The following is a 25,048-nucleotide window of genomic DNA, read 5'->3' as shown; positions in this document are numbered from 1 at the left end:
AAGTCCATGAAGGCAGCATACTCTTTCTTTCCCTTCTCTAGATACTTCTTCACTAAACATCTTAGAAGAAATATCTGATCTACACACCTTTTTCCCTTCCGAAATCCCCCTTTTATCTTCTCCAACTAGCTCCTCTGTCATATGCCTAACCCTATCAGTGAGTATTATACCATATATTTTTCCAGTCACACTAGTAAAGCAAATACCCTTATGGTTACCACATACTTCTCTCTTCCTTTTTCCTTTGTATAAAGAAACAAGTATACCTAATTTCCAGTCCTCTGGAAGCCTTCCCTCTTCCCAAGCCAATCTACACAACTTCCATATCCACTTCACAACAATTTCACCCCCATACCTCAGCATTTCACCACACACTCCATCAATTCCCATCTTCATCTTCATTGCTTCCACAACTTCCGCCCTACTTATCTCTTCCTCCCTCTTCTCATCTCTTCTTCTCCCAGCCATTCCCCAACCACTTATACTCGCTCTGCTCTCACTCTCTACATTCAACAAATCCTCAAAGTGCTCCTTCCATCTCCTCAATTTCTCTCTCTTCTCCACCAACAATCTATTATTCCAATCTTTCACCCCTACTATTTCCCCTTTCACACTGCCATACTTTCTTTACCTCCTTCCAAAACAATTTCTTATTCTCCCTCCATTTCACACTCAGATTCCTCCCAAACTCTTTATCCACTTTCTTCTTACTCTCCTTCACCAGTCTCTTCACCTCCTTGCTCCTGCTTACATATACCTCTCTCTTCTCTCTCTCATCTGCTCCCCTGCCTCTACTCGCTAGCCATTCACTATATGCCTTCTTCTTTTGTTCCACAGCTCGTTTCACCTCATCATTCCACCATGCTGTCCCTTGCACACCCCTGCATCTCCTCCTCACTCCACAAACCACCTCACGTGCTGCGCCTGTCTCTTCCGTGAATATCTTATATACGTCTTCCACCCCTTCCATCTGCTCTAACTCATACCTTCCCAATCTTTCTTCTACTATGCTCTTATACTCTGCCATTTTCTCGCTATCTTGCAACTTCTCCATTCTCACAGCAGCTGTTTCCTCCTGTCTTCCCCTTCGTCTCTTCAAGCATTATCTTTGCAGCTTTACCTTGGCCATCACTAAATGATGGTCCGAGACTCCATTCCCTCACCCTCTCCACACTCTTGCATCCAACACTTGTCTTCTCATTCGCTCATCCACACACACGTAGTCTATCCTTGCCTTTCGTTCAACAAGTTCACCATCCATCCTCCTCATTACTCTCCATGTATACCTGTCGATCATCTTATGCCGAAAGTAGGTGTTAGCTGTTGCCAACCTCTTACCAGCACAGATGTCCACCAAAGCACTACCATTCCCATCTACTTCAGCTGGCACACCCCACTGACCAACCACTCCATCCACTCGTACATTCCCAACTTTGCCATTCACGTCTCCAATCAAAAGGACTCTCTCGCTCCTCTCAAATTTGTCCATACATGCTTCTACACTCGTTCAAAACTCATCTTTCACTCTTGCCACTCGGTCCTCTGTCGGCGCATACGCACATACAATCGTCCACGCTTGTATACCTACTTTCATCCTCACCCATACAATCCTTGCACCCACTGTTCCATACTCTCTTATAGTCTCCTTCCACTTCTTGCTTATCATCAGACATACTCCCTCTCTTGCCTTCTCATTCTCATTAACTCCTGCACATATACCTAAACCATATTCCCACTCACCCTTTCACCTTTCCTTTCCATTTAGTTTCAGTCAATCCATATATATCCACTCTTGCATCCTCAAGCACCTGAACAATCTCTCTCTCTTTCACTTCATCATTCACTCCTCTCACATTCCATGTCCCCACCCTCAGAATGTCCATTGTCCGTTCCTTAGTCGTCAACGTATGGTCCGTCCTGGTCCGAGGCGCTTTATTTGCTTGTTTCATTAGTTCTCTTTACGGGGTGGGGCACTAACCCACTACTGTGTGTACATATATATATATATATATATATATATATATATATATATATATATATATATATATATATATATATATATATATATATATATATATATATATTCTTCCACTATTAGGGTAACCTTAATTTGCTTGTCTTTGTATTTGAGTTTGCCGTAATTTAATTTAATATTTTTTTCTAACAGATATTTCATCCAACAACCTCATATTTACGGTCAACACTTTATCCTCAGAACTACCCGGTCCCTCAACCCCCTACTCCCCACCCCACCCATCCACTTTCCTGCACATTGTTTACGGCAGACATTATCACGCCAGCAAACTGACTCTCCGACGCCAAATCATTCCCCGACTTCACATCCAGAAACCACATAAATCCCCGAGTTTTATTTTCCTTCCTCGAGTGTTTGCGAAGTCCCAGGCTATGAGAGAGCTGAGAAAATTTGCAGGAGGTGTGTGAGTTGACACCACAGGGACGATGGTTGGTCAGGGGCGGGCGCCATTGTCTCTTGGGTCTGTTTTCGTCAGCTGAACAGATTCTATCACCTTTTTTACTCGCCTTCATACAGAGGGACCGATATAGCTGGGCAACTCTATTTCTCATTTAGGCAAACTTTAATCATTTCCGTCTCTATCCCTCACAAGAGGGATGCTGGACTGCAGACAGACAACTTAAGCGGGCAGTCCTTGGGGTTCACGAATCAGAAGGGCCTGGGTCTGCAACAGCAACAACTGATAATCATCATCGTTATAAGAAAAAGAAAAAAAAAAATGAATTGAAATATCAGAACAACAGCAGTCACAGCAGTAATACTAATAATATTAATTGGAGAGGCACTCTGTGGAGCGCATCTTTCCGACAAGGGCAACGTAATTTCCAAACCACTCTTCATAGGTTGGGGTTTCCCATCATTGATTAGGGTTTCGTAAAAAGTGTTTTCCAGATCCAGAATTTGTAATATGATCCGGATCGGTCCCAATAGGTTAATCGATTGTTCCCTGGGACATGGCTATCTGTATACGTACCAAGTTTGATCTAAATTTCTCATTTTAGTTTTTGAGTAACCCTGCTAACAGACAAACAAACAAACAAACAGACAAACAGGGGTGACAACATACTCTTCATATTGGAGAGACTAATATTATTAATAATAATAATAATGTTAGAGTTTCCATATTTCATTTATGTATGTTACATATGTCAGTATTAAAAATAACATCCAAAGGATCATTACCAATACTTTATTGTCCTGCACACCTGTAGCAGTTCATATGAGATCAATCACAGGAGAGGAACTTCTTCATGCTAGCAGTGAATTGTTGAGAAGACGTGTCAGAGTTGCCAGTTACCCTACTCTTTGTGAGTGGAGGTATTTTATAAGTTGTGCATTGATTTTTGTACTCTTTTTCTCTATAATGTTTTGTTCATGTGATTTCTTTGTTAAATTTTAATTTTATCTCAGTTTGTATGCTAAATAATTTAGAATGTTATGCAGTGTAAGAAAACTTTGGATATTGTGGATGCCTTCGAGTTGGTAACTGTTCTAACTGTTGCTCCCTCAAGAATGCACGAGAAATTTGGAGAAGTAGTAGATCACTCTAGAGCAGCGTTTCTTAAATTTTTCCGGCCTCAGCACCCCCCTGTAATAAGGTATTATTCCAGCACCCCTTTACATCTGGTTGCTGGGACTACAGTTGCTACACTACTGCAGGGTTAAAGTGAAGTACTACTTAACAGTTTATTTTATACATTCTCAAAAAAAAAAAAAAAAAAAAAAAAAAAAATCAAGGATGCCAATACTTAGCAAAACCAATCAAAAAAAAATAATGCAGCATTTTCCAGCACCCCCTAAAATTGATTTCAGCACCCCTGGGGGTGCTAGCACCCCAGGTTAAGAAACGCTGCTCTAGAGTATAGGAAGCTTATACAAGGATGGGGAAGAGACTAAAGCAGTTTAAGTCAGTTTTCAGTTCAGTTTGAGTGTAGTTCAGTGTCAGTGCAATGAAGATTGTATAGTGCCGGTGCTCGTGAAAACAGTGTAGTTGGCAAGCATTAAGTGTAATTATTTGGAAAATATACAGTAAACAGTGAACTTAAGAAGCCAGTGTTTATTTGCTATATCTCAGCTTATCTCGTTGATGCACACCGAAAGGCAGACCATTAAAAAAAAAAAAAAAAAAAAACACACACACACACACACACACTGGGCAACGTCCTTCCTATACTGAACTACTGCTGTTGGAGCCTGTGGCAGTATGGAACAGGGACACAACAGTGGTGCCAGGAGTTTGGATAATTGGAAAAGTGCTACAGTGAGTCTAATCTTCGACATGGAGCAAGGGGGTATTCAGACATGGTCCCGAGCTGGGCAGGAGGAGAAAATGTCCCTGACTGCAATCATGAAGTGTACAACTACAGGCACAGAATGAAGGTCAGAAAGAACTCAGAGAACAGTTGCAGGCACAAAGTGATGAAATCAAAGAACAGTTGCAAGCACAGGGTGAACAGTTAAAGGCACAAAGTGAAGAACAGAAAGAATAATATGAACAGCTTCAAGAGACATTACAGGAGCAACAGAGGGAACTGCAACCGAGGATGCAAGGACAGCTAGATTCTTTCATAGGGGAAATGAGAGAAAAGCAGTAACAGTTGAAGGAGGAAGTACACACTGATCTACGGTGGCCGAAGTATGAGGTAAGCAGTAATGTGATGGAGTGCAAGCAGCATGTAGACGACCAGTTGAAGACAATTAATGAGGGAATGGTGATGGAGTGTAAACAGCAAATAGATATCCAGTTGAAGCATGTAGTCGACCATGTAAAGATAATCAGTGAGAAAATTGAGGCTGTAGAGAAATATGGCACTGCTGAGCCTCAGGCTAGTGTACAGGGAACATATAAAAAAAATGGTTAGTGTATGGTGAATCTTGACGGATCCCAAGCATCTCAAAGTAGCATTACAGGGTTGAATAACCACAATACAGAGGTTTTAAAGTCCTGGACTTAATTATGATGCTTCAGTTTTTTTGCCCCAAACCAGTGAAGTGCAATGCTGTGACGGGGAATACAGTTAAAAAGAAAGCTCAGGAGTTTGATGGCAGAGTTGTAGCTTTTAAGATTCTTTATTACTCGCTAGAAAACCTGGTTAAATGATAACTAATGAGCGAATCTGGCAGCTGACGGCGCATCAGCTGCTGGGCCACTGTTGTGACTGTAAAGTGAACAGGAATAGGACAGGTCTAGCTAGATGACGTGAATTGTGATTGTGCTCAGTGACAGTGCTGCTGTCCTCTAGTACATTACATGTTCAAATTATTTTTGCAGAAAGATATATAATCTACATTACATACATATACATATACCTAGCTGACTTTCCCAAGACGGGGGTAGCCACGACAAGGTGCTCACACAGTGCATACAGTCATCATATATTAAACTTATTTTTACAGTAGATAAGGTGTAGGTCTAGTCCTGCACTAAACAACAAAAACCATAATAGCTGTATTATATATATATATATATATATATATATATATATATATATATATATATATATATATATATATATATATATATATATATATATATATATATATATATTATACTGCGTATTATGAGTCCAAATCCTTGAACTCAGATGCGGGCACGGACTTGGGTTCATTTGTTCAGGACCGGGCTAGAGCATGCAAATAAGGGATAGGGCTCTAACACAGGCCAACCAGTCTTACACGTACGTTACCTTACAAACAAATATAGTGGACTTTACACATTTAGTACATGAGGCAACACTATATATGGGGCACAAGTATGGTGTATCTCACAACACTATGTATCAAAGGGGAAAAGTATTCCACAGAGTTTTGACACTATAGATGATCACAAGTATTACACAAGGGTCGTGACATTACAACTGGGGCACAAGTACTACACAAGGGTTGTGGGGCACAACATTACACATAGTATGTAACACACAGGGTTCATGATACTGTAGAGGGGTCACAAGTGTTACACAGGGGTCACGATATCATGGACAGGGTACAAATATCACACGGTCTATAACACACAGAGTCCGTGATATTATAGGGGAGTCACAAGTATTACACAGGGGTCACGACACGCTGGATTGGGGGGGAATAAATATCACTCAGGGTCTACAGTACTATGGATGGGATACAAGTTTTGCACAGAGTCAATAACGCCACTGGTGGGGCACTGAGGGGCGCCGGTCTCGGGCGGCGTGCTCTGGAGTCCGGTGTACGCTGGTAGGCGGCCCCTTCCTGGTGGGGCCTTTGGAGTGTGGTGGCCCTCGGGACTGGGGCCAAACAGGGCTAAGAGGCACGCTGCATGGCGCCTGCCCTTGGCTGTGGTGGGAGTCCTGGATAAGGACCCAGGCTGATCCAGGCCTGGGGTCAGCTGCGGGGTGTCCCTCAAGGTCCAAGGGCTGTGGTCTCGCCAGGAGGGGAAGGCTGTCAGGGATCGTCTGTGGCCGCTCACCCTTGGAGAGTCCGTCGGCTGCTGGGGATGTCGGGGTCTAGGCTGCAGGGACAGGACACCCAGGCCCACAACAGGTCTGCTCCAGACACTCTCCAACAGGAGTCCTGTTGGGGAGCAGTCTCCGCCTTCTATAGAGGAGGGGGAGCAGGGGGGCGTCTCGCTCGGCCTCTGGAGGGGTGGGCTGCGCCAGAGACGGTGCTCTCATAGTGAGCCTCCGGGGTAGTGGAGGAGGGATGACCGGTGGTCTCTCCCTCAGGCTGGCAGGTCCGATGGACTCTACCGGAACTCCATTCTGAGGCAGAGGAAGGAAGTCCGATGGACTCTCCCTCTGTCCGACAGGCCCAATGAACTCTGTCAGGGGACCACTCACCCCAGGGACAATTGGAGGTGGAAGTCCAGCGGACTTTCTGGCACCCGCAGCAGGTCCAATGGACTCTACCATACTCCTGCTGCTGGGGGAAAGTTGCAGCTGGGGGATGACCAGTGGTCTTTCTCCCTGTGGCAGATCCGATGGACTCCGCCACGGGCCCGCCCCCCTCCATGGGACTGCATGTGAGGGTCGTCTGGCTGATGGTCCGAGATGCCTGCTCCCGAAGGTGGGTGGCAGAGGAAGGAGGTCTGGTGGACTCCCCTTCTACAGCAGGTCTGATGGACTCTGCTGTGCCGCTGCTCCTCTGGGGAAAAGTAGGGCTTTGAGGACCAATGGTCTCTCTACCTCTTTTAGTGGCAGGTCCTGTGGACTCTGCTACTGAGTGCCTACTTGTAACTATATTGAAACAAGTCCCACCCCGAGTCTGGTGAGTGCTGTCCTTGTCAGAGGGTAATGCACCTGGCCGATGCACTTCCCGTAGGTCTGGCTGGGTGGAAGTGGGGCATAAGGTAGCTGGGGACATGGGCCGGTGTGGTGCGGGACACCTGTAAGCCTCCCCGTGGCCTCCTCTTAGGGTGGGTGTTACCTCCTCATGTCCTTCTCTTGGGGTGGTGGTGTTGGGATCACTCCGTCGGGTGGGTATTTCGTATATGTATATAGATAGATAGATAGAGATAGTAAAATGCTGAATAGTTTTGCTGAGGGCATCTGAACACCCCCAGAAGGAGCCTGTGGAGGGGCAAATAGAGCGCGCCCTGACTCTCAGCGATAGGGACATAAGTCTGCCCAGGCCGCGCGACCCTATGACCCGGAACTCACCCACCACTACCATAGCAGGAAAAAGAGACTACCTTCCGGGCGAGCTGACCACCAACAGGATCAGGGTGGAGCTATTACTTTAGCTCCAGGCAGCACCCCTGAGATGGCCGGTTGCTCGACCCTCCTACAGGAGACGGCCTGCAGCTGCTCTGGAGGTAAATAGGAGACGGCTGGTAGCCATTCCCGTCTTCATCAGGAGACAGAAAGAAGCCGCTCTGAAGGTGCCCCACAAGAGACGGCCAGTAGCTGCTCCAGAGGTAATCAGGAGACGGCCGGTAGCCACTCTGGAGGTAATCAGGAGATGGCCGGTAACCGCTCTGAAGGTGCCCTGTAAGAGACAGCCTGTCGCTGCTCGACCCTCCTACAGGAGACGGCCGGTAGCCACTCCGGAGGCAATCAGGAAATGGCCGGTAGCCACTCTCACCTTCGTCAGGAGATGGCTGGCAGCCGCTCCGAAGGTGTCCTTGAGTCGGCCTGTGGCCGGTCCTCCACACAGGCCATGGCCAGTAGCCGGGCCTTAGCGACAGCTGGTGCTGCCTCCTTTCCACGAGACAACTACCCAGTTGGAGGTCCCAGCCTGGAGGACTGCTGGAGAGGCCCTGTGACCACTACCAGGTTCATCTCCGTACAGCCGGTCCCTGAGAGGCCTCGCCTGACGGACCCCGATGGAGGCTGATGCCGCAGCTCGCTCCTGATGGTGTCACCAACCCACGGAGACCACAACCCGCAGGACCTCGAGACCATCCCCACCCCTTGACGCCAGAGACCCTCGTCTTCTGTCAGGAACCTGAGCAAATGGTTCAGGCAGCTGTTCGGCCCCAGTCCAGAGGGCCAGACTCCAGCCCCAAGCCTTGAGAGCACGGGACTCTTTGCCACCCACTGCCCCGGACGAGGGAGGACGCCCCTACGAGTGATTCCGTGGCCACTGAATACGGAGGCCCCTGGCGGAACTCAGCCCCGTCAGTAGTCAGGCTGAGCTATTCCCACCGCCCTTGAACCTGACTGCTGCAACACCCGGTCCCAATAGTGAATGACAGTGAAAGTACAGTGAAAGTGATACAGTAAAGCAAGGGCAGAACAGTGAGTTACTAGAAACACGGGAAGTCAGAAATAAAACCTGTCAGTGTTAATGTAAAAGAAAGGTGGTGTAGGTAAGGTAACCGTGAGGCAGTGGACATGGCCGAGCAGTGAATAAAGTGTCTGTCTGAGTGAACGTAATCCCATCACAGTGACATAGCCTCGCGCTAAGATCAATTGGAGGCTCCCAGAACCAAAGTAATAATTAACAGCACAACAGACAAGCGAAATAGACAATCCAACAGTGATAACAGTACCTCGGCCCCAGTGAATGGAACTCCACTTAAGCAGATAAAGCATAGACTGCCCCTGAGTGACAGTGGTAGATTTCTCTGCCCTAGGACTCCTGATCTTGGTTAACACACTATTCATTTCAGCCTGATCTAGTCCTGAATAGCATCCTGCGTGATACTGCTACCCACGATCTATACATAAGATTTATAATTGCCCGGAATAATTACTCTTGCGACATCTACCCATTCCACTTGTAGAATTTAGCAATACACGTGTAAGGTCGTTGCCTTGAGTTTTTGTGTCCTGCCTCTCTCTTATTTGGCTAAGTTCCGGTCTAGAAAGAGAACCCAGCTACACACTAGGCGTTAGCGGGACGGGAAGCTGACCCTAAAACACCTAGCATTACAGATAGATAGATAGATATTAAATGCCTGCCATGACGAGACACCACCGTGACGTCGCAACACCCACCCCATTGGGAGACCATGGAGGGGCTTTGAGGGCACGTGCACCACCCAGGCAGTATGGGCCTATGTCCCTGACTACCTTGCGCCCTTATTCCCCGGAACAGACCCAGCGGAAACTACTCAGTGCTAGGGCATTACCCTCCAGCCGGACCAGCCCTCGCCAGGTTCGGGGTAGGGCTGATAACTCAGTCCCAGACAGTGCACGAGTGATGGGCACTAGCCACACTAGGAGAGAGACGGCCACTAGCCGCTCACTAGCTGCATCCCCCCCCCTTTAGAGATCAGTGGAGGCCACTAGCCGCGCTAGTGGAGAAATGGTCACCAGCCACTCTCAGTCTGCAGCTGCCTTAGGGAGCAGGACCTCGGTGACGGCCACAAGCAGCACCAGCAGGCAGGTGACGACCACTAACCGCACTGTGCCTGCTGTCCTTTCTCCTCCCAGGACCTCGGTGACGGCTATTAACCGCACCTGTGAGCAGATGATGGCCACTAGCTGCATTCAGCTCACAGTCCACCCGGAGAACAAGGCCCCGGTGATGGCTGCTAGCCGCGCCAGAGGACAGGCAATGGCCACTAGCCACGCCTCCCCTCAGAGGACCTCGGTGACGACCTTTTGTTGCACCTGTGGACAGGTGACAGCCACTAGCCTCACCAGCCCTTAGTCCTGCCAGGAGGTCGGGCCCTGGTGACAGCCATTAGCCCCACTGACAGGGACGGCCACTAGCCGTCCTACCCCTGTTGCCCTTGGGACCTTGACAACGGCCACCAGCCACGTCAGGGAGAGACCAGACACCACCTGTCTCTTGCTCCTTGTGACTTCCCCTCTGGAGGATGTCCCTTGCTTAGAACACCCTTCCTGTGGCCGAACGGGACGCCCCTCCTGTTCTCCCCACAGAAGCAGCCCCCAGGAAGAGTTACCATGTCTGGAGGAGATCTGGCAAGGCCTCATTGTGACCCCGGTTGTACAAGCTCTCCAGTCAGTGCCCAGATGAGACCACCTGCTGTCGGATTCCGAGGGAGAGGACGTTGCAGGCCACCCCTGACAGTGGCCCGACCTGAGAGAGACCGCAGTCCCTGGACTCCTCGAGGCACCCCCAGGACCCCAGGATGTGACCTTCCCAGCCCCAGAGGACGGTGAACTCCTCCCCCAGGTGGGTACAGACAAGTGTGCCTTCTCTCTCTATTCGGTCCTAGCCCTGAGGACCGGATGCCCCACCAAGGCCTCACTAGAGAAGGGCCCCTTTCCACGCCGCCCAGCAGCCCACTCCAGACGACACAGACTCTGAGGGTAGTCCCTTGTCCTCTAAGGGAAGGCATATCTTTCGGGACCCCTCCCACGCCTGGCCAACAACTGCCGGAGCCCAAGACTTCAGCAGTCCTATAGAAGCCCTCCTGTCTAGTGACTGACTTTGTACCCAAATAGTGTATTGTGTCTCAATTGTATTACTTTGTGTCTAGTGTAAATTTAAGATAATACACGTGTGAGGTTGATTGACCAGAGTTTTTATGCCCTGTTTCTCTCGTGGTGTATTCTAGTTCTGGTCTCGAAAGAGAGCCCCCGCTCTGCAGCTAGTGTTCTTAGGGCAAGGAGCTGACCTAAAAACATCTAGCCTATCAATATATATATATATATATATATATATATATATATATATATATATATATATATATATATACAGTGTATAAACTACCAACTTGTAGAATAATATTTTCATCCTGAGCCGTAGGGCGATGAAGGGAAATGTAGGGCATTTTCAGTGTTTGTGTTGGGCAAAGACATTTTGGAGGTTGGCAACACTTTTTCAGGTTTGTTTTGTGGCACCGGCGAGCTGCTCACGGTGCCCGGTGCCATAGGGCAAAGGGTAGAAAATGTAGGAACAAATGGACATAATACCGCTAAGTCTAGTCCAGAAGGGAATGCAGAAGGTCAGAGAGCGGAAGATGTGACAGAGGAGAGGGGAAGAATTGAGAGAGTGAGAGATGCTATTAGAAAAGAGGTGATTGGGGAAGAAGGGGAGGTGATGAGTGAGGAGGCAATTCAAGAACAAATAGAAGAATAGATAAAGCATGTGAGAAAGAAGATGAAAACAGAAGATGGCAGATAGTAAGGAACGGGGAGTTTATGTATGAGAGCGCAACAAGGAGGGCAGCTGAGAACGAGAGGAACAGGGCTAGGAAGGAGTATGTCATGAAAAGGGACTACCGGAACTGGCACCAGGATCATAGAAATTATAACAAAGGGAGTGAATCAAAAATAACTCAGGGGAATAATGCAAGAACGGAAGAGGATCATACGGACCTGAATAATTTCTTGGGAGAGTCCCATAGGAAGCCAGCCACCTACAGGGAATTTGGACACGCCAGGGGCTACAAGGGGACGGGAGGAGGGAGAGTGTGCGGATTCAGATGATGAAGGCAGTGTATTACACTGTATAGAAAAAAACAGAAGGATAGAATTTAGACAGTGCAGGAGAGATAGAGAGATTAAAGATGATCAGACTGCACATAGGAGGGAGGGAAAGGAAAGAACAAATGCAGGGAAGTGGGGGGAATGGAGTCGGTCTCAGGGCGTATCGGTACTAAATAGATCTCAGGGAACAAGGAACAGAAGGGGAGAGGAGGATAAGAGACTGAGAGACAGAAAAGAAGAAACGGAGAGAATGGAAGGTTAGCATAACAGGTTGGAAAAAGGAGAACAAAAGAAAGTGATTATCTGTGGTGATAGCTCAATCAGGACAACAAAAAAGTGGCTGGAGGAGGCAGACACGGAAGTAATTAGCCTTAAACGGGCGGGTATGCGTGTAATTTTGAAGCAGGCGAGAGATACCATATTCGAGAGAGGGGAGGGAACTATTGTAATTCTGGGAGGCGGAAATGGGCTTGAACGACGTGGGGTGAGGGGGACAATCAGTGACATAGAAAGAGGTGTTAAGATTATCAGGGAACATAACAAGTGGACTAACATAACAATAGTGGGGATTTTGAGGAGGCTAAAAGAAAGCTGGAGCTATGAAAAAGTTAGGCTGGCTTTAAATGAGGAAATGGGGGAACTCACACAGTGGATGTACGCAAAATTCAAGAAGGAAGGTGTCAAACAGGTGAGTTTCATGGACCTCGACGGGGTAGTGGACACAATGAGTTTCGAGGAAGATGGATGGCACCTAAAGCAGAGCATATAGCAGGAAAGATTAAGGAGGCAAAAAGGCGAGAAGAGAGGAGGAGCGAGGGAAAAAGGAAGTCACATTGACTAATGATAAGCAATAATCAGGAGGGGAGAGAAGTAGAAAGAGGGAGCAAAGAGAGCAGATGGAGAGGAGAAACCTAGAGAGCAAAAGAGTAAAAGGAGAGCACCATACAAAAAGAATGGAGGGCGGATCAGCAGGACAGAAGAAAAACGAGAGGAAGAGTCGAAAATAAAGGTAGGATGTATAAATATTAGGGATGGGGAATGGATACGTGGAGCGAGGTGATATATGAGTGTGAAGAAAGGGACCTAGAACTTTTAGCATTGACAGAAATAGGTCTTGAGAGGGAGGGTGGAGAAATTGAGAGAAATTCAAGCTGGTAGGGAAGGGAAGGGAGAGGATAAAAAAGAAAGGTGGAGGTGTAGCTCTAGGTGCAAAGAAGGAGTGGAAGGTAACCGAATTACATTTGGGGGACAGTGAGGAACAGGAGGATGTGCTGGCAATAAAGCTGGAAAATAGAAAGAAGGAAAAGAGGAACTTGGTGGTAATGGTATGCTATATGGGAGTAGAAAAAAGGAGGGTTGAGAGGTGATGAGCATGGTAGAGTGCAACGGGGAGGTGTTGGTGATGGGGGACATGAATGGGCATATTGGACTGCTTGGAGAGAGAATCAGTGGCAATGGGGAGCTCCTACTGGACTTTTCAGAAGAAAATGAGGTAGAAATTCTCAATTTAACAAGGATTGAGGGAAAGGCAACCTGGAGAGGGACAGATGGGGGAGCGTCAGCGATAGACTACATATTGGCAAATGATAGGGTGAGGGGCAGAATAAAGAGTTTGTGGGTTGACGAGGAGGGAGACGTTGAGCTGAAGAGTGACCACAATACGATGATTGTTGATCTGGTGACAAAAAAAAGAAGCACAAAGGGCAAGAAATGGAGGCAAGTTAACAGGTGAAAGATGGAACCTGAAGAAAACAAGGTGGAAGGTGTTTAGAGAGGAATTAGAGGAACGGGAGGATAATACAGAGGGGGTAGAGGAGCTAAATGAAAGGTTACAAAGGAATATAATGAGAGCGGCAGCGAAGGGGGTTGGTACAGTAAAAATGAAGGGGAGAACGAAGAGAACACCATGGTGGACGGAAGAAGTCAAGCAAGAAAGAAAAAAGGGGAAAGAGATGAACATATAGAAAAAGGCTAAAAAGACAATATGAAAGAGGAGAAGGGATTGATGCAAGATTGGTAATTAAGGCATAAGAAGATTACGAGAAACAAAGAGAAATTACGAGAGAGACAATGTGTAGAGCAGATCGAGACTGGGAAAGAAATGAAATGGAGAGAATACAAAGGGAGAAAGGCGAAGGAAGCAGGGAATGGTTCGTGTGATTGAAAGGGAAAGAGCATGAGGAGGTAAAAGTGGATAAGCTATCCATAAGAGGAGAGGTCTTTCAAGGCAGTGAAATAGAGAGAAGTATTTTAAGGAATATTGGGAATGGGTTGGAGGGGCGAAGGAAGAAGTAGAAAGGGAGTGGATAGTGGAGATGGAAGAGAAAGAGACGAATGTACGAGAGCTAGACAAGGAGATTACATTGGAAGAGGTAAGGAAAAGCATACAGAAGTTAAGGAGAGGTAAGGCAGCCGGAAATGATGGACTGCCTCTCGAGATGTACCTAGAGGGGGGTGAGTGCGTGGTGAGGAACTTGAGGATGTTGATGAACGGGATAAAGAGAGAGGAGAGTATACCTGATGAATGGTGAGAGGCAAGAGTTATAATGATACCCAGAGGGCGAGGCAAAAACCAGGGGGACATCAAGAACTACAGACCAGCGACAGTAGTGAATGTGATATGTAAGCTGTTTGCAAATGTAGTTTAGCAGAGACTGAGCGAGGAGATAGAAATAGGGTGCCAAGTGATGAACAAAATGCGTTCAGGAAAGGACGGAGAGGGAGTGATACTGTGTTTGTGCTGGGGGAGATTTTAGAAAAGAAAAGAAGACAGGGGCAGACGGTGTGGCTAGCTTTCATAGACACAGAGAAGACATTCGATAAAGTGAACAGAGAAACTCTTTGGAAGGTGTTACGAAAGGCAGGAGTGAGCGAAAAAATTAGGAAAATCTTAAAAACACGAATGAAGGAACAAAAGTGAAAGCGAGGTTAGGGGAATGGGAAACAGACTGGGTGAGAGTGAAAAAAGGGGCGAGACAGTGATGCACTCTGTCACCAATACTCTTTAGTTTCTTTATGGAAGAGTTGGTGCAAAGAGTAAAAAAAGGTGGGAGAGGGGGTAGAAGGACGGAAACTTGGAGTGTTGACGTTTGCAGATGATGTGGTATTGGCCGAAACTAGAGGTGGGCTAAGAAAAATGCTGGAGGTAGTAGACAGATATGGAAGGGAACTGGTGGTGAACTTTAGTGGAGATAAGAGCAAAGTGATGCAAATAGGGGGTGATGTTGAAGAGATGGAGGATAGAGAGTGGTGGTTAGGCGGGAAGAGAATGGAGGAAGTAAAGGAGTACAAATACCTGGGAGTGTGGATAGGAAGGAACGGTTTTAAGAGGGAAATTAATGACAAAGTAAGGAAGGGAGAGAGAATTTGGGAAAGTTTGCTAAATGCAGTGAAAGAGAGAGCAAATGGTACGAGGTAATAAGAGGATTGTAGAAGGGGATTGGAGTGCTAGCTATAATGTATGGAATGGAGGCAATTGGATGTACAGAAGAGGAAGTGGAACGGTTGGAAAAAGTTCAAAACAGAGTAGGTAGGCCAGGGCTGGGAGAAAAGAAATGGACAGCGGTAGAAGCGGTGAGAGGAGACATGGGATGGAGCACCTTTAGAGAACGAATAAAGAAGGCGAAGATGAAATTCAGGCTGAGACTAGATGCAATGGAGGATGATACCTGGGTTAGAAGAATCTACTTGTGGAAGGGGGTTAGAAGCAGATGGGAAAGAGAATGTAGGAAAGGACAGAGGAAACTAGGGATGTACCAGGAGCAGAATGGAAAGGGAGAGGGGGTGACAATATAGAGAACTTAGGAGGGGACAACCTAATGAAGATAGTAGGGAAACGTGTCCAGGAATGAGGTATAAGAGAATGGAAAAACGAGATGGACAAGAAGAAGACATTAGAGATGTATAAGAAGAAAACGAAACCAGGGAGAGAAGAATGGTACGATGAGTGATTGGGTGGCAAGATTCTCATTAAAGTAAGAACAGGGGCCTGCGAGCTAAATTCAAGAACATGAAGATGGAATGGGGAAGTCAAGAAATGCGAGAATTGCTGGTTGGGTGGGGAGAGAGTGGAAGAGACTGTTGAACATGCAGTGACTGAGTGCGAGGCCAATAAAAAGGAGAGAGATGTGTTAGAAGAGAGAATGAGGAGATGTGTGGGAGCAGAGAGATAGGAAGAAGTGAAAAGTAATGATGATGGAGGGATAGCATGGTTGTCTGGATTGGAAGAATTAAATGAGGATAAAGGTAGGGAGAGAATGGCAGTCATGAAGAGTTTCCTATGTGACGTATGAAAGAAGAGAGAGAAGAGGAGGAGGGAAGGGGAGAGAAAGGGGAGAGAGAGTAGATGCGGAGTGAAAGTACGTATCTTAAGCTTTTCTTATAACTAGTCTCCAACTATCTCCTACCAAATTTTACAAACTATTTAAATTTTTGCTCTTACCTTTACATTTCTCTCGGGGGGAATGCCGGTATCTAGGCGATACTGACGGGTTGGAAGGTGAACCTCCCCGCAGTTACCCTACACAAGAAGTGGCAGCGTCCCGGGCATGTTTTAGTAAGACGCGGAATCTTTCAATGCCTAGCGTTGAGTGCCTTTTGTGTAAAGCTAATTACTTATTTTGGGCTCACAATGAGATTTACAGGGGTAATGAACGACATAATATGTATCAGGCAGTTTTCAAGTAAGTAGCAGTTTTATATCCTAATGTGACATGGATCATTTTTATATAACATGGATAGTTAAGAGGAACTTTACACCTGTGTTGCCTACCTTAGGTTGATTTCTGACCGCAGGAATTGAGCATCCTGTATGGACGGCGCATTATTATCTGTCCATTCATCCTCCTTCAGTTGGCGCAAGTATCAGGGGCCAGCAATATTTACGGTAAACATACGCATTACTTTTATAGAACCACCATACCAAATCAGTTCTACATCCTAATAGTCTGTTATATTTTTCTGATTATTTCTGGTATAGTAAATAAACGTGTCTTGTGAAATCTGTTTACCGTTGTATTTAGCTGTTCCTCTCTGATAACTGTTTGATTCATCAGGGTGGTGGTGGAAGGGGCTGTCCTAACTAAAGTGTTTAACTAAACCCAACTTAAACTGGGTCAGTTTTTCATGTTCACCTCAGCCAATTTGTTTATCCAATTTGAATGTTTCCTCTTGTTTTTGGTGTGATTCAATCGATTTTGACCTTTGTTTCTATCGGAAGTCTCAAGTTTTTGCCGAACGCGACTAGCGAGGGTAGAAATGAATGGCCAGAATCAAATCACACCAAAAACAACAGGAAACACTCAGGTTGGATGCCTGTTACCACATGAAATGTCCTATTTTTATAGATAAAGGAAATTAACCAAACCTGACCTATCAAAATTACCTAACCAAACCTAGAAGCTTACTGTAATCAGTAGGTCAAACTTTACCCTAACCTAACCAAGCTAACCTAACAAGCCTAACCCAGTCTAACCTAACCAAACTAAATGTAATGTGCTGCAGTGGAATGCTTATCGTAGAGATACAATAGTCTAGGATGTGCAGTATAGTTTTCTGGTATTTTTTGACGAGATTAGAGGACCTTCATTTTTGTTGGATATGCTTCATTTTACCTCTTTTCCAATCATGAACTTTGGATGAGGAGCTGAAATGAAGCACTTTTGACAGAAAATGAAGGCAAAAATCACTGAACTCGTATAAAAAACCACCGACTGGAAACGCTTAAAGTGAGTTTTACGCCAGGTACCCCTTTTTTGATAAGGGCTAAGGCGTTGCCCCTGGGTAGGGGACTTTTTGGTTTTGGAGCATGTAGCATTTTATGACCGGATGCCCTTCCTGATGTCTACCAATGACCCTTGGGTGGATTCGATCCTCCGACCCTTCGGTCAGAGCAGAGCGCTCTAACCCACTGAGCCACGGCTGCTTATTAATACGTAAATCAATATTACACCCGAGGCACAGATCACCTCCCTCTTCTTTGGAAGCCATGGCGAGAAGAATTTGAATTTTCCACTGAGAAGGAATCAAAGACCTCATTTCAAATTGATTGGTAGAATACCATCATGTGACCTAAAGTATGCCTATGAGTGGGTGAAACAGACCAAGCAGATGCATGCACAGTCAAAGGAAAGAGAAACACACGTATGAACGCACACATTATTTACACAGACTGGCCGAGTGAAGATCCAAGGTATGGTTTTTGGGAGGAAATTGTAATCACGTGTAACTCGTTTATTATAAGTCATAAAAGAAAAGATTCTTAGAATGACCAAATCTACTAGAAAACATTAACGAAAAGTCGAAAATCGCATGAGGTTTATGTGTAAAGTATGACCCTAAACTGTACCTATTAATTTAACCTAACTGGACAGCTCCATTTGGGAAATCGGGAAACGAAATCCACCTTTGAGTACGTTAAGTTTCTTCCATTACACTGAAAACATACTGGTATAATCATAGGTATGGCTTAAGGAATGTGTTGATGATTATGAGTTGGGGGACAGAAATTTTTCAGTAGGAAATGGTAATGTATCACTCTGAAAACAGAAAGTACAGAAAACAATCTGTCTATTGCCAGACGTCTTAATCCCATTCGGGTGGCCAGAAAACAGACCAGAGGAATATGAACTGAATTGGTGAGGTCTTTCTGCTGCTTCAGGTAGCAAGAGCATACATTTACCATTGCGAAATGTATATCACGCAATCAAAAAGTAGATGCAGGACCACACACACATACCGTACACAAAATGTAAAAAGATGAATAACACAGTGATTCCAGATCTTTTATTCTATACCCATGTTCTTCTATCTGTCTATCTATTGCCAGACGCCTCAATCCCGTTTGGGGTGGCCACAAACAAATTGCCTCCAAGTCGCCCTGTCCCCCGCCTTTTCACTGCCCTGCTCCCAACTCACACCCCTCTCTCTCAAATACCTCTCCACCCCATCCCTCCATCTCATCCTCGTCTTCCCCCTCCCTCTTCCCCCCTCCACCTCACTCACATACACTCTCTTCGTCAGTCTTTCACCCTCCATCCTCTCCACATGGCCAAACCACCTCAGTGTGTTCCTCATAACGCTTCCTATCACATCCACATCAACACCACAACGCTCCTTTATATCTTCATTCATCAGTCTGTCTCTCCATGTGACTCCACATGCTCCTCTTAAATAACTCATTTCCACTGCTCTCACTCTTGACTTGTGTCCTTCCAACAACGTCCAAGCTTCACTTCCGTACGTTAGAGTTGGTATCACAATACTGTCATGTAGTAACTTTTTCACTTCCATGCTCACTTCCCTGTTTCTTATCACTGCTTTCAAAGAACCAGCAACCTTTTTTCCCTGCTGTACCCTTTCAAGCACTTCACCCTCCAAACCTCCATCCTTACTCATCACACTACCCAAGTACTTAAACGTACTCACATTTTCCAATTCCTCACCATCCAACCTCGCTGTACATTAACTGACTTCTCCTCTCTCAAAGACCATCACTTTACTCTTCCCTACATTCACCTTTAGATTCCGTTTCATACACACTCTCTCAGACTCATCCACCAAGCCTTGCAGCTTCGTTTCGTCTTCACTCAACAACACAGTATCATCTGCAAACAACAGTACAGGGAGTTTCCAAACACTATCCTCTCTCACCAGGGCCACTCCAACATCCACTACCCTACCTTGTACCTCTTTTATTACCCCATCCATGTACAGTTTGAACAACCATGGAGACATGACACATCCCTGTTTCAAACCAACTTTCAAAGAGAAAAATTCACTCAGTTCACCATCCACACGCACTGCAGCCTTTGCACCATCGTACATACTCTTCACAGCATTCAGCAACTTCCCATCTACTCCATATATTCTTAACACTTTCCACAATCCTTGTCTATCCACCCTGTCATATGCTTTCTCCAAATCCATGAAAGCCGTATACAACTTCTTTCCCTTCTCTAGAAACTTTTCCACTAAAGATGTAAGAATGAATATCTGATCTACACAACCTCTTCCCTTCCTAAAGCCTCCCTGTTCTTCTCCAACTAATTTTTCTCTTCTTTCTCTAACTCTGTCAATAAGTATCCTACCATACACTTTTCCTATTATACTAAGAAGACAAATGCCCCTATGATTACCACACACTCCTTTTTCCTCTTTTCCTTTGTACAAGGGAATAATTATACCTGACTTCCAATCCTCCGGGACTCTACCTTCCTCCCAGGCCAATCTGCACATCTTCCACATCCATTCTACTACTATCTCTCCCCCATGCTTCAGCATTTCACCACACACTCCATCAATTCCTGGGGCTTTCCCCGATTTAACTTTCTTCATTGCTTCCACAGCTTTCTTAAGGAAAGTTATTTTAGTACCGTACTTCATTTCGTTTTTAAAGGCTCCAGCATGCTTGCATGCATCGGCCTTGGTCACCTAATGGCGGCTTTCCATGCTGCACAATCTATTGCAGCCTCCCTGTTCAGTCCCTTAACCCTGAGGCCACACTTAATAACCTCGTCCCATGTCTTTCTTGGTCTGCCCCTCATAACCCCACCCCCAATATTAACACTTCTCACCTTCCTCACCCAATTAACATCCCCGTCCTCTCCACATGCCCAAACCATCTCAATCTACCTCTGCTCATCACAACACCAATACACTCCAGTCCCATCCTACCTCTCAACTCTTCCATCATAAACCCAGCCCCCCCGGACCTTGCACGCAGGGACACACTACACATCCACCTAATCATTGTTATTTCTATACGTCTGAACCGGCGAATATCCTCCTCCTTTACTGCCCAGGTCTTATTACCATACAGCATTACACTCCTAACACATGCTGCATACAAAGACCCCTTAGCACATGGGAGAGTCATCTCAGTGTCAGGAGAGGCAAGAGCTCCCTGAACTTCTTCCAACCACTTCTCACCCTAGCCACAGAGCTAGCTCCAGCCCCACCTCCAGCACACAACGTGTCTCCCAAATAACAAAACTCTTCCACACACTCAAGAGATTCACCAGCAAGTTCATTCCTTTCATGCCTGACAATCTCCACCTGCTGTCCCTGACGTGCCGTGCACATAAAATCAGCATTATCTCGCAGTCTACCTCTGATACCACTACATCTCTTTTGCACCCATTTATCACAAACACCGCGCAAGATGGAATCATTTCCCATGCTCTTGTGGCAAACTGCATATGGCCACTCTCCCTCATCTTTGATAGTACCGCCACCAACCCTAGATATCATCTCTTTTGTTTTATCTGCATTTACCCTCAAGCTCTTGTGCCCCATACCATCTCTCCACTTCCTAAACCTTTCCTCCACCTCCCTTTCGTTCTCTGCAATCAACACCAAATCATCAGCATACAACATCTCCCATGGTACCGGGTAGTCCTTTTCTGAAGTCACGTGAGAGGGCTTCAAGTACCATGATAAACAACATGGGACTCAAAACTTATCCCTGATGCACACCAACGTTCACGGAAAACTCATCACTCAACTCTCCATTCACTCTTACCTGGGTGCGAGCACCCACATACATAGCCATAACCAGCCACTCCTCCGAGCCAAGCTTTGTCATTGCCCACTTCACCACCGTACTACATACAGTATATCATAGGTGATTAACATTTTATTTTTGGAAAAAAATGGAAAGCAAACCTAATATACCTACCATATCTCTCATTCTATCTATAGTCAGACACTACAGTCCCATTAAGGGTGGTTGTTTGACTTTGAGTCAGTTATATGGGGAAGGGCACTAATTCTCTTCCAACCCACTTGTTGACACGTAGGGAACACATACGTGTTGGTTATATGGTTTCCTCCCAGCGTTTTAAATGATTTCCTGGCTTACAGGAAACCAGTAGGCTTGTCACTCTGTGTAAAGCCACCTGAAATGAATGGAGAGTAATAAAAAATGACAGGAAAGATGGAAGAAACAGTAAGAGAGGAGGCCAGATTCAAAATACCAATGATGAAGGTGAAAGAAGTAGGCAGAATTACATCAAGTGAGTGAACGATGGTTGCTACCACCTACTGTACCACTATTACAGCAAACCCTCGATATACTGAACCATCTTCTAGCGAACATTGGTTTTAACGACCACCTGGAGCACAGTCATGTACACTCTCAGCTGGAATATTGCTTACCCTTGTGGGATGGATGTGGAGAGGTGGCTCTAAAACAACTAGACAAAATTCAGAACTAGGCTGGTAGAATTATTAATAACCCTGCTGTTACAAATAAACTACCTCCCCCACAAGTGAGAAGGACTGTTGCCTCCTTTGCATTATTTTACAGATATTTTTATGGCAATTGCTGTGACGAAGTTTCATCCGTTGTGAACCTCTCCATGCCGTCTCCCACGCTACACGAGCATCTGGTAGCACTCATGACTGGAATGTCTAAATGTCTATTGCCAGATGCCTTAATCCTGTCAGGGGCGGCAACAAACAAATCGTCTCCATATCGCCCTGTCCCTCACCATTTCACTGCCCTGCTCCCAGCTAACATCCCCCTCTTTCATATACCGTACCTCTCCACTCCATCCCTCTATCTCATCTTTGGCATGCCCTGCCCTCTTGCCCCCTCCATCTCACTCACATACACACTCCTTGTCAAGCTCTCACTCTTCATCCTCTCCACATGGCCAAACCACCTAGATGTGTTTCTCCTAATGCTTCCTATGACATCCACATCCACACCACAACGCTCCATCATTTCCTCATTTGTCCGTCTGTTTCTTCATGTGACTCCACATGCTTGTCTCAGATAATTCATTTCCACAGTTCTCAGTCTTGACTTGTGTCCCTCCAACAAAGTCCAAACTTCACTTCCATACGTTGGAGTTGGTGTCACAATACTGTCATGTTGTAACTTTTTCACTTCCATGCTCACTTCCCTGTTTCTTATCACTACTTTCAAGGAACTAGCAACCTTTCTTCCCTGCTGTAGCCTACCCTTTCAAGTAATTCACTCTCCAAACCTCCATCCTTACTCATTACATTACCCAAGTACTTAAATGTACTCACATTTTCCAATTCATCACCATCCAACCTCGCTGTACATTCACTGATTTCACCTCTCTCAAAGACCATCTCTTTACTCTTCCTTACATTCACCTTTAGATTCCGTTTCTTACACAGTCTCCCAGACTCATCCACCAAGCCTTGCAGCTTCGTTTCGTCTTCACGCAACAACACAGTATCATCTGCAAACAACAGTACCGTACAGGGAGTTTCCAAACATTACCCTCTCTCACCATGGCCACTCCAACATCCACTACCCTACCTTGTACCTCTTTTATTACCCCATCCATGTACAGATTGAACAACCATGGAGACATGACACATCCCTGTTTCAACCCAACCTTCAAAGAGAAAAATTCACTCAGTTCACCATCCACACACACTGCAGCCTTAGCACCATCATACATGCTCATCACAGCATTCAGCAACTTCCCATCTACTCCATATATTCTTAATTCTTTCCACAATCCATGTCTATCCACCCTGTCATATGCTTTCTCCAAATCCATGAAAGCCGCATACAACTTCTTTCCCTTCTCTAGAAACTTTTCCACTAAAGATCTAAGAATGAATATCTGATCTACACAACCTCTTCCCTTCCTAAAGCCTCCCTGTTCTTCTCCAAGTAATTCCTCTGTTATTTCCCTAGCTCTGTCAATAAGTGTCCTACCATGCACCTTTCCTTTTATACTAAGAAGACAAATGCCCCTATGATTACCACACAATTCTTTTACCCCCTTTTCCTTTGTACAAGGGAATAATTATACCTGACTTCCAATCCTCCAGAACTCTACCTTCCTCCCAGGCCAATCTGCACATCTTCCACATCCATTGTACTACTATCTCTCCCCCATGCTTCAACATTTCACCACACACTCCATCAATTCCTGGGGCTTTCCCCAATTTAACTTTCTTCATTGCTTCCACAACTTCTATCCTACTGATTTCTTCCTGTCTTCTCACCTCCCTCCTTCTCCCAGCCATTCCTCAGCCACATATACTCGCATCACTTCCATCCTTTATGTTTAACAATTCCATAAAGTGTTCACTCCATCTGCTCACTTTTTCTCCCTTCTCCACTAGTAATCTACCACTTTTATCTTTCACTCCCCTGCTAACCTCACTTCCACCCTGTCTTACTCTCTTCACCTCTTTACAGAACATTTTCTTACAGTCCCTCCACTTTACACTCAAATTCCTTCCAAATTCCTCATCCACTCTCTTCTTACTCTCTCTTTCTTACTACATATAACTCTTTCTTCCGTCTCTCAATTTCTTCCACGCCCCTCTTTCTCATCCATTCATTGTATGCTTTCTTCTTTTGTGCCACAGCCTATACTTTAAAAAAAAAGACTTACAAGCAGTTTCTCCAAAAGTAATACTGTACTGTACTGTACCGTATGTGACTCTTCGAACACAGACCAACTGTGTTGGCTGTTGGCATGTATAAAGCAGTAGAAATAAACAATAGGAAACAAATTCAGTCCATTTCATTCACCTTAAATTGTTATATGTCTCTGCGAAGAGCTTTCGTAGGTTAGGCAGCTTGTGTTGGAGACTGAGATGGAGAGGTAGATGGAGGGATGCAATAATCACTTAAATATGTAAAGTTCTGCACTTATTTACTTCACATGACAATCATTTAAACTGAGATGTAACACATGGAATACACTAAATTAAAATGTACCATGTAGTTTACGTTTGCAACCTTCCATGTCCAAGGCAAAAGTGAAAAGTCCAAATAGACAACAGCGCAAGAGCGTCATGACCTCACCCGATGATGGTCAGATGCAAATTGACTGTGTCTGCCTTCAGCTGGCTCCCAGCGCTGAGTGTCGGTGTCGGGGGAAGTGAAATATGAACAAATTACAAATAAGTCGTCAGTTGTCATGGTGGGAAAAGAAATATACTGAATATATCACCATTACTTATGTGAGAAAAAAAGAAAGTCACCACTGACACGGGGGCTATCGACTTATGAAATAAAGTAATAAGTTTTACTGTGTTCTGGCTTACTTTGCCAATTTTCTGAAGACATGAGTTTCATAAATTTTCTCAACAGTACACAGTGGAGACTGATCACTCGCGAAAGCTGAAGTGTTGATACTGTTGGCCTCTGAGAAAGTGTCGTTACTCCTGACAATCAATAATTAATACTAAT

At 45.5% G+C, this 25,048-nt stretch overlaps 1 protein-coding gene and 1 pseudogene across 1 annotated transcript; both read left to right on the top strand.

The window, feature by feature from the left end:
* Window positions 1-12,484: 12,484 nt before the first annotated feature.
* On the top strand, window positions 12,485-13,585 carry LOC145408043 (uncharacterized). Its single transcript, XM_080278840.1, has 3 exons — window positions 12,485-12,541; window positions 12,996-13,079; window positions 13,217-13,585. Exons 1-3 carry the CDS (start codon window positions 12,485-12,487, stop codon window positions 13,583-13,585), a joined length of 510 nt encoding a protein of 169 aa, XP_080134966.1.
* A 583-nt stretch (window positions 13,586-14,168) lies between these two features.
* LOC145408042 (uncharacterized) lies at window positions 14,169-24,741 on the top strand (annotated as a pseudogene).
* The last annotated feature ends 307 nt before the right edge of the window (window positions 24,742-25,048 follow it).

The sequence above is a fragment of the Coenobita brevimanus genome, chromosome 75 (genome assembly GCF_032717465.1).
Source record: "Coenobita brevimanus isolate Jiangsu-jjx chromosome 75, ASM3271746v2, whole genome shotgun sequence".
Classification (NCBI taxonomy): Eukaryota; Metazoa; Arthropoda; class Malacostraca; order Decapoda; family Coenobitidae; genus Coenobita; species Coenobita brevimanus.
The sequence above is the reverse complement of the archived record's forward strand: the minus strand, read 5'-3'. Positions and strand labels throughout refer to the sequence as shown.

What these genes read in the sequence shown, in the direction of transcription:
- LOC145408043 (XM_080278840.1), top strand. Translation starts at nt 12,485, where the DNA reads ATGGGGGAACTCACACAGTGGATGTACGCAAAATTCAAGAAGGAAGGT. An exon ending in AGAAGGAAGGTGTCAAACAG is followed by an intron (nt 12,542 to 12,995) that starts GTGAGTTTCATG and finishes AGAAATTGAGAG; the next exon opens with AAATTCAAGCTGGTAGGGAA. An exon ending in GTGCAAAGAAGGAGTGGAAG is followed by an intron (nt 13,080 to 13,216) that starts GTAACCGAATTA and finishes GAGGGTTGAGAG; the next exon opens with GTGATGAGCATGGTAGAGTG.